Source organism: Ochlerotatus camptorhynchus, unplaced genomic scaffold (assembly GCF_037179485.1).
Source record: "Ochlerotatus camptorhynchus isolate MF236.1 unplaced genomic scaffold, CSIRO-AGI_Acam_v1.1 ptg000530l, whole genome shotgun sequence".
In the NCBI taxonomy this organism is placed as follows: Eukaryota; Metazoa; Arthropoda; class Insecta; order Diptera; family Culicidae; genus Ochlerotatus; species Ochlerotatus camptorhynchus.
The window spans coordinates 151,108-161,133 of NW_027041014.1; the positions used below are offsets into that span (position 1 = coordinate 151,108).

At 40.4% G+C, this 10,026-nt stretch overlaps 2 protein-coding genes across 3 annotated transcripts; one reads left to right on the forward strand and one right to left on the reverse strand.

Moving 5' to 3' along the window:
* Positions 1-2,687: 2,687 nt before the first annotated feature.
* msl-3 (male-specific lethal 3) lies at positions 2,688-4,633 on the reverse strand. 2 transcript variants are annotated; one of them, XM_065236176.1, is made up of 4 exons: positions 4,419-4,633; positions 4,163-4,341; positions 3,927-4,102; positions 2,688-3,856 (listed from the first exon to the last, which is right to left on the reverse strand). In XM_065236176.1, exons 1-4 carry the CDS (start codon positions 4,518-4,520, stop codon positions 2,706-2,708), a joined length of 1,608 nt encoding a protein of 535 aa, XP_065092248.1. In that variant the 5' UTR covers positions 4,521-4,633; the 3' UTR covers positions 2,688-2,705. The 2 variants fall into 2 exon arrangements, with proteins under 2 accessions (XP_065092248.1, XP_065092247.1); XM_065236175.1 differs by having other exon boundaries at positions 4,404-4,633.
* A 3,706-nt stretch (positions 4,634-8,339) lies between these two features.
* Mfap1 (Microfibril-associated protein 1) lies at positions 8,340-10,004 on the forward strand. Its single transcript, XM_065236179.1, has 3 exons — positions 8,340-8,436; positions 8,506-9,169; positions 9,232-10,004. The coding sequence occupies exons 1-3, from the start codon at positions 8,367-8,369 to the stop codon at positions 9,962-9,964; spliced, it is 1,467 nt and encodes a 488-aa protein (XP_065092251.1). The 5' UTR covers positions 8,340-8,366; the 3' UTR covers positions 9,965-10,004.
* Positions 10,005-10,026: the final 22 nt, after the last annotated feature.

A 10,026-nucleotide genomic window follows, 5' to 3' on the forward strand; every position in this document is an offset into this window, starting at 1 on the left:
GGTGCAGGTTAAACAGAATGGTAGTGGTAGCCAAATGCTCCGCTATTACGTTCTCACGAAAACAACAACCGATAATATTTAGCTATGACCTGCTTGGCTCGACAATCGAACGCGTGAATCAGGTGAAAGACTTGGGTGTGATCTTGGATTCGCAGCTTTCATTCAAGCAACACATTGCATATGTTGTTGATAAGGCGTCATGAACTTTAGGGTTCATTTTTAGGATAGCTAAAAACTTCACTGATATCTACTGTCTAGAATCTCTCTATTGTTCGCTTGTTCGATCGACGCTTGAGTATTGTTCAGCGGTTTGGAACCCAAACTACAACAACGGTGCCGAGAGAATTGAATCTGTTCAACGTCACTTTCTTCGTTTTGCGTTGCGTAGATTGCCTTGGAACGATCCGTTTCGATTACCAAGTTACGAAAGCCGTTGTCACTTATCGACCTAGAACTTCTCCGGACTAGAAGAGACACAAACAGAGCCCTAACCGTGGCCGATATCCTACAAGGAAGGACAGATTGTGAGGCTATCCTGAGGCAAATTGACCTGAATGTTCAACCCCGACCGCTTCGTAATAACCTTATGCTAAGACTGCCTCTACGTCGCACAAATTATGGAGCGTACGGTGCGATTTGCGGACTGCAGAGAACATTCAACAGAGTTGCATCTGTTTTCGACTTTCATCTCTCCCGTGATGCGCTTCGTCGAAAGTTTTCTTCTGTTTTTCGCCGACAGGAGTTAAGATATTGACTATAAGATATACGTTTTTTAATGTTTTTTATGTTATGACCATGCTTGAATGTATTTTTTTTTACCATAGTTGATAAGGTTAAAATCATTGGGGCTTCTTCCAGCCTGTTGATGTAAAACAACAATAAACAAACAATAAACAAACAATACTTATCGCTGCCAGTGAACTTCAAGATGGTCAGGACTTAAAAGTAAGAGGAGACAATAGGGGAACTTTTATGAACCAATTTTCTGTCAATCGCGATCCAGCGCCTGATTGGTCGGGCGAAAGTATAGAAACGCGAGAATTTCTACAACAGGGAATCTATTTTCTTGTATTTCGACAGTCGACTGCGTCGCCCATAAAGAAATAGTTTTTGCACAATCGTTTCCGCGAGAGAAGAAGAACACATCACAGACAAAAGAAGCCAGTTGTCTTCTCTTTCTCTTAGGTCTGGACAGCAACAAAGAAGGACGGCCTACTGCAACAAGTCATACACTACATTGACGGATGTTGGCCGAACAGCAGTAGTATCGCAGACCGAAACCTGAAAACCTTCCATACTCGACGCGAGTCAATGGATGCATCATGATAAACGACCGTGTAGTGCTACCAGAATGTTACAAGCAACGCATTCTAAAGCAGCTTCATCGTGGTCACCAAGGCATGGAAAGGACGAAAGCGATCAAATTTCTTCAGGAAACTTTTGCCAGATTCGCTTTCCGGAGACCATTGTCACAGACAACGGAACGCAGTTCTATAGTGCTGAATTCATGAAGATGTGTCAGTAGCTTGGAATCATCCACATTCGTATAGCACCATATCACCCTCAGTCAAATGGCCACCCTTATAAAAAAAATACCATAAACGAATGATAACCTAAATCATAGAACTACTCCACCAATGGTTTGGATGATATCATTGAGCATTCATGTCGGTTTGTCAGTGGTTGTAGTCAGTACACAGCTCTTGGAGAAAATGCAACATTGGATCTTGTACGGCCATCAGCGTTCAACAGTAAGTTCGATGAAGAGTCCAAAGTTTACATCGGGTTCCACAGTCTACGCGAAGCTGTACCAGAATACGAACAAATGGAAATGGGTTTCCGACACTGTCCTTGAGTCAATTTCAACGTTCTGTTCGATTATCAGTCAGGTCGGAGGAAGCTTATTCGGTCACACGTGAACCACCTTCGACCTAAATGCGATAATATACTCAAGCCGGTATCAACATCCAACGCAATTGGACATCGTGGTGGATGACTTCGAACCCGTGCAGACGTATTCTTCGAGACTGGTTCAGTGAACTCCAATCCACTAACAGTTGAGCCATCAACATCGGAGTCTCCCAGACCAGCCAGAGAGCGTCGGCTTCCGAAACACTTGAAAGACTAGATCATCGGCTGGAATTAAAGGGGAGATGCTACCACCCCATAGTGACAACCCTGGTGTGCATTGTTATACGCCGTTAGCTGTCACTGCGCTTGGCGCGAGAAGAAAGGTTTTTGTTCTTTGAAGTGATAAATAAAGAGTTCTGATTTATTAACATGAGAAGTCGAGTTTGATGTTATTGAAAACACAACAACGATAGGTTCGAAACTCTTTTTAGAAAAACCTACAGGACTTCAAGGGTACAAACAAGAGACTCCATGTTCAGTAAACTTCCAGGAAGACAAATTCAGTGAACTTTACGAATTATTATAAAATTAATGAAATATAATATATATTATATCTCCTTACCTTGCAATCCTTGTCCTGCTTCTATAGAGATGAATGATGCCGGTTGCAATGTATTTCCAAATCACGGTGAAACGTTTTCATTTTAATTTCGTTTGTGTTTTCCGTGCGCCTCTCGTCACTGCACTTGAACTATCCTTGTACACTCATACTTTCTCATATTTTCCACCCAACGATTTCAAGGACTTTTCTTTCCAAAAAAAAAATCCTATCTGCTCAGTCTACACGCAATTTATTACGGAATCAGCGAGGTCACTTCGACTTTCACATCCGACAGCAACGGACCGGCCATCATTCCATCGTCCTGCAATTCCAAATCTTCCTCCTTAATCTGAATACAGCCCATCTCGCTACCGACCATAGACGACAAGCCGACACCATCGTCTAGCTTCATATCCATCAGCGTTGTCTTTTTATCACTATACACATGTCCTCCGAACCATTCCTCATGCTCCTCGATGTAATCGGAGAAGCAATCCAAAAATTTAAGCAACAGTTTCAACTTTTCATCGGCCATTGTCGTAGCGGATAGGAAATCTGGCAATTTGACGATCAATCGTGCTAGATGTGTAGCTCCATAGATCATCGATGGCTCAGCGGGGGCATCCGAAGGAAGAATCTTCCATCCGAATGCATCATCCATAATTTCCTTTGACTGATACGATATGGTGACATTTGATGGAAATGCGCCCTTGAGCAATGAAAACGCCAACGTTTGCGGGTTTCCTGGTGAAAGGGTTTCCGATTTGATAAATCCCATATCCAGAATGAATTCATTCTCTTCATTTTTATGCGAACGCAACCGACGGCGTCTCTTCTCCTCTTGAGCTGCTAGCGAACTACCGGAAAGTGTTGGATCGGCATGATCGGTTCCAGAATCAGTGGCTGGAGATTCCAGACGAACCGTTAGTAAGTCAAGGGACAGTGATGGCGATGCAATATAGGTAAAATTTATGAGATATTCCTCCGACAGAACCAACTCAGCTTGCTGCTTTTCTAGAGGGTACAATAAGTAATCCTTCAAGGTGAAATCGAAATACAACCGCAGACCATCGGCCACTTCCTTACACAGTTCGATATTCGTACGAATCGTTTCATAGTCTTTCGTTTTCTGATCGCCTTTCATGAAGGAACTATTTCGTCGTCGTAGTTTTGCCTGTTCTTGCCCGAACAGTTGTCGAATGGAATAATGACGGACAAAGTTTTCGAGGATAGTTACCACCGGAAACTGGGCTGGAATCTCTACCAGATTGCCTTCTGATATCATGTGAAAGTCGTACTCCAAGATACGCTTGAGTTTGTCACCCACTTGAACGTAGACCTTCTCCTCCTCGTGTGTACTTTCAACTGAGCTACTGTAGTATTCCGATTCACCGTCTAGGGCAGCTGCAAAAGATTAAACACAATTTACATATTACTTCACCAGCGTAGTAGCAAACGTTCCGAGTCTACTTACGATCTATACAAAAATCAGTTTCTTCACGTCCAAAACCATTACTGCAAGAACTTCCTTCTTCAGACAAAGGTTGAGCAGGTGGTTTCTGTGGTCCAGTCTGTGTGAGACTCTCAATTCGTGCCGTTAAAGTCTTGTCTCTTTGTTTTTTGCGTTCCTTTCTATACAGGTATGTTCCCCTTAAAGAATAACGAAAGTTGGTAATTCCTGCAGATCAAAAACCAAACCCAACAACTTACTGATGCAACTGGGATTTCTCGGCCAAATCCTTCTGCAGTTGCCGATTCTCCTCGGTGTCTTTAAGAATAAAATCCTCGCCTACCTTCCGGTCCCACGACGAGTTCCAGCCTTGGAAGTGTATCAAATACTCAATCACTTTGCGTCCTCGTTTATCTTTACCCTCCGATACATCCAGCACCTTGATGGGTAATAAAAACGATTAAGATTCTCAATTAAATGCAAATCCGCGAATTTAAGCACCTGGCAATTGATTACCTTCGAATCGTACAACACCTTTGCCTTGGTGGGATCCGGCTCATAGCAGAGCACTTTTTCGCCGTCCGAAAATTTATACTTATGTCCCCGAGTGGACACCATCTTGAAAGGTTCAATCTTGAGGCCGTTTTGAACAACAGCAATCACTTAAAATGGAATTTATTTTAAATTGATTTCACAGCCAAAAACAACTGCGTTTTGCGCGGCGGGAGCGTTGCGACAAATTGAAAACATGGAAAACATAAACAAACAACAGTAACAGTTCCAGCATGCAGGCTGTTGATGACCAATGACTTTAACCGAGGTGAAGCAATGGTTATGTTGTGTGAGTGATACCACTGAACACACTATTTCAATATTACCCAAAATTTGGGTAACTTAAGGCCTGTATACACGGAACCGAAAAATTACCTAAAATTAAGTTCTTTTCACTCATCTCCCATGTTGCGTTCACTAAGCTAATATCAACAATCAATACGAAACTAACGATTTTAAATTGGCTCATCACTTTAGTAGCCTATTGGTCCCAAGCAAACGATTAACGTACCCTATTCTAGTTGAAATTCTATTACTACACTATGTTTGTTTTGATTCGCTATGAAAGTTTGACAGATAACATCAGGGGTGTGTGGATTCATGCAGAACATGCAGGGGTGAGTGAAATAGCTTGGGACTGCTTGGGACCGTTGTTCTGGTACTGAGTGAGCCAAAAATAATAATGATTTTCTTCGGGACCCAGTGGTCTTAGAGTTACCTCTATGCTAATATTCAGTAAACTGCTTATAGTAGTTTACATTTGACTGCGGCAAAAATACTTAGAGTTGGTTGGAAATGCTAACATGAAGCTTTAGTGTGATGATTTATTAGCTAGAGAATGATCTTTAGAAGAATGTAGGTGGATAGTGGAACATTCTTCTAAAGATCATTCTCTAGCTAATAAATCATCACACTAAAGCTTCATGTTAGCATTTCCAACCAACTCTGAAAATCGTTAACTTCGCGTATACTCGTATGTATTTTCTACCGAAAATTAAGTTCAATTGACTCAAATTTGAGAATATCTCATATACACAGCAAAAAAAAATGTAATATCGATCAACGTAATTCAAGCTGATGTATGAAATAATGATGTAATAGCAAAAAGCAGATACAATATTACATCAATGGATGTAATTTTGTTCGCAAAATCGATGTACATCGTACAATGTGATATTACACAACCGAGGGATTGACCTGGTTGCAGCAGTTTCGATGTAATATTCAACAACTTTTTTTGCTGTGTACTTTAAGATTCTGTGACACTACCCCGAATGTCACTACCCCGAACGCCATAACCCCGAACGCCGTTACCCCGAACGGTACACTACCCCGAACGCCGTTACCCCGAATAGTACACCACCCCGAATGACCATTACCCCGAATGGCCATTACCCCGAATTCATTTCCAAAAGCTGTAAATAATGAATTCTTTGGATATACGATAAAGAAGGGAATATTCCCTTCTTTGAATATATAAAAGAGAACATCATTAATTCGTTAAATATATGATAAAGAAGGGAATATTCCCGTATAAGGAAAATATATAATCAATAGTTTTTCGCAAGGTAATCGGGGTAATGCCCATTTGGGATAATAACGTGTGGAATAATGTTATAAATTTGTAATCGGTAGTTCAACGTTCCATGCACCGATTTTTTAATCCAGCACGAGAAATTCTTCAACTCAGGTCGAACAATTCTTCGATAAGGTTTAACAGTTTCCGACTGGTTGAATTGGATTGCATAATAGACCCTTTGACTTTTTAAATGATGAACGAAGTGCTCGAAAACTTGAAGGTTGTCATTTTCTAAAGAGCTATAAAATGGTTTGGAATTGATAAATACATAGTTCCATAAAAGTAAACGTAGTGTATCATCAATAGTAAAGTGAAACTAATCAGAGAGTTTTGTCATGAAAAGTATATTAAATCATATGGGTAAAATTTATCGAGAAAATTGGTATTCAGAAGATGTATTATTCAGTGTGCAAGATACTTGCGGACCTGTTTATTTATGGACGCCTGTTCTGTAATATAAAACTGAAATATGATATCAAATGACCAACAAAAAAAGTGATAAATTACTAATTTCATCATCTTTTCTGGGGGATGTTATAGAATCTAATAATTTATTTTATAAGAATTTAGAGAGTGTCATTGTAAAAAATACAAAATACAGCATTGGAAGGGTTCGCGAATTTTCACGATGTTCACCTAGGAAAAAGCTCGCGAATCATAGTGAACTTTTGCATCACTGATTTACATAAATCAATTTTAAATTTTTATTTTTATCATTTGTATTCAGTTTAAACTACAAAAGAAAATTTTCTTCTTAAAAATTTACCCTTCTTTTGATCACATGCTGTTCTTCCATTTGTCTTTATTTCGGGGTTATGGCCATTCGGGGTAGTAGGGTATTCGGGGTAATGGCCATTCGGGGTAGTAGGAAATTCGGGGTAGTGGCATTCGGGGTAACGGCGTTCGGGGTTATGGCGTTCGGGGTAGTGACATTCGGGGTAGTGTCACAGAATCATACTTTAGAGATGAACTAGCCTAAGGCTAAAAATCTCTTTAATAAAGAATTAAAAAAAAAAATCTCATATACTCACTAGTAGCTTATTGAACGATAGTCATGAGAAAGTCGAAACTCTCGTTCCATTTTTGACAGCAACAAAAAGTTAGAGTGGGATGCAAAACTCAAAATTACCTAAAATTAAGTAAAAAGAACTTAAATTTAGGGTAATTTTTTTTCTCTGTGTAGAGATCGAAGCGAAACGAAAATCTCATACAAAATACTAAATTTTTCACCAGCGTGAAAAACGCAATCGGCAAATTTTTCACTTCGCTTTGAACTGTAAACAGCCAGCGAAATCTAACGTTGCACAGCAAAAAAAAAATGTAATATCGATCAATGTAATTCAAGCTGATGTATGAAATAATGATGTAATAGCAAAAAGCAGATACAATATTACATCAGTGGATGTAATTTTGTTTGCAAAATCGATGTGCATCGTACAATGTTATATTACACAACCGATGGATTGACCTGGTTGCAGCAGTTTGGATGTAATATTCAACAACTTTTTTTTCTGTGTGTGGATCGCATCTTTTTCACTTACGTTTACTTTTTTTCGCGCATGCAGCGCTCGCGAAAAGAGCAGCAGCTAAAGCCTAGTATACAGATCGAAGCGAAACGAAAATTGAAGCACGCGAAAAAAACATGAAATTTCGCTAGCGAAAAAGGTTGTGAAAAAATGTTTGTGGAACATTTTACAGTTTCCTTTTTTCGCAGTTTACAGTTCATGTAAAACGAAATCGATCAGTTTACACCTCCGGTGAAGTGAAAATCTGACAGATACGCTCTTTCTCGAAACGTCAACTGACGTTTTCCTATACTAATAAAAATCCACACATTTTTATTGACGAATTTCCATGTGAAATTTCACATGTAACGGGCCAAAGAAAGTATGTTTACAAATGCTATGCCTGAAGTTTGGCACTCAAAAAGTAAGCTTTATACCCCGTTCACATTACAGCGTATATCACGTGATATACGCTGTCTTGAAATAAGCACTCATACATCTAGTTTTCACTGGAAATCCTATGTATGAGTGCTCATTGCCAGACACCCTATATTACGTGATATTAGGCTGTAATGTGAACGGGGTATTACTAAACTTTACCGAGAAGAGTTTTTCCGTGTCAATGCCTTTCAATTTCTAAATAATGAGTTATTCAATTTATTCGTGTACCGTGTTCACGTGGCTGAATGCGTTATGTGCTGTCAAGGCAAAAATCGTCCATTTTCTTTGTTTATATTTTCTTCCATCAGAACTGCACTGGCAGCATAAAAAAGTGAACTCGTACAAAAATATTAATTCTCTGAATATTACCCACAATAAACAACCAAAATGAATGGCCAGCCATCACTTTACGGTATTCAGAGCACGGCTGGTGCCATTCCAGTGCGTAATCCAAAAGGTAAGATCTCAAAAATGGTAAATATTTCTTGTCGCAGTCGCACTAAGTCTTGAACGTTTTCGTACACAGGTGAACTGTCCATGCAAAAGGTGAAAGTCCATCGATACGTATCTGGAAAACGTCCTGAGTATGCCCAGCATTCTAGCAGTGAAGAGGAATCTGATGAAGATGACTTCATTGACAACCGAAGAACGGCCGAGGAATCCTATCGGGAGTCTCGTCGTCGCGAAGAATCAGACGAAGAAGCTGATGCCCTTCCGGGTGATGTGGACGATCCACGTATTCGGCGTCTACAGGCAATTCGCGCTGCCGAAGCTGAAGAAATCGAGCGTGAACGGCGTGAGCGGCATCGATTTATACATGAACCAGAACTGGTGCAATCGGAAGACGAAGAGGAAGCCATCGAGATGGAAGAGGAAGAGCCCGGACAGCATTTGCGGCATCGACGCAGACCGGAGCAGTCTGAAGACGATGAAGCAGATGATGACGAAGAGGAGGCTGGCGAAGGATTGGCGAGAACACGACGCATTTCGATCGGATCGGAGTCAGAATCTGATACGGAGCTTAGTGATTCCGAGATCGAACGGAGACGAAACATGCTGAGACAGAAAATGATGCAGCAGAAGAAGGAAGAGGAAGTGTTGCAAAAAGAGGACGAAGGCCAATCGGATACTTCCGAATCGGAAAGTTCGGAATATGAGGAAACAGAAAGTGAAGAGGAAAATGAACCAAGGTTTGTGAATTTATAGCGTTATTAGTCATCATAATTTAATATACATGTGGATCTCCTTTCAGATTGAAACCATTATTTGTTCGTAAGAAGGATCGTACTACAGTAATCGAAAAAGAGCGTGAGGCTAACAAACAGAAACAACTTGAATACGAATCTAAGAAAGCTGCCAAGGAACGTCGTCGTCAAACGTTGAAGCTCGTAGAAGACAGCATCAAAAAGGATATGGAAAAAGCCAAGGTAGATAACGAACCGAATCTGAACGATGTCAATACAGATGATGAGAATGATGAGGTGGAATACGAGGCATGGAAGCTGCGGGAACTAAAACGTATCAAACGAGACCGCGAGGAAAAGGAAGGATTAGACAAGGAGAAGTTGGAAATCGAACGCATACGAAATATGACGGAAGAGGAACGTCGCCAGGATCAACGCCTCAATCCAAAACTTGTTACAAACAAAACGGTCAAGGGCAAGTACAAGTTCTTGCAAAAGTACTACCATCGTGGTGCATTCTATCTGGACGAGGAAGACCAAGTATACAAGCAGGACTTCTCTGCACCGACACTGGAAGATCACTTTGATAAGACCATCCTGCCAAAAGTCATGCAAGTCAAGAACTTTGGTCGTTGCGGTAGAACCAAGTACACCCATTTGGTGGATCAGGATACTACTAAGGCCGAATCACCTTGGTTTGCTGATTCGGCAAATAACACTAAGTTCTACAATGAGCGAGCTGGAGGAATGAGACAGGTGTTTGATAAGCCATCATTGTATAAAAATAAACGCGATATTTAAGGTAGTACATAACAATCCTGCTTAGCACTAAGGGTTTATTTACTGTTATAATATAAATAAAA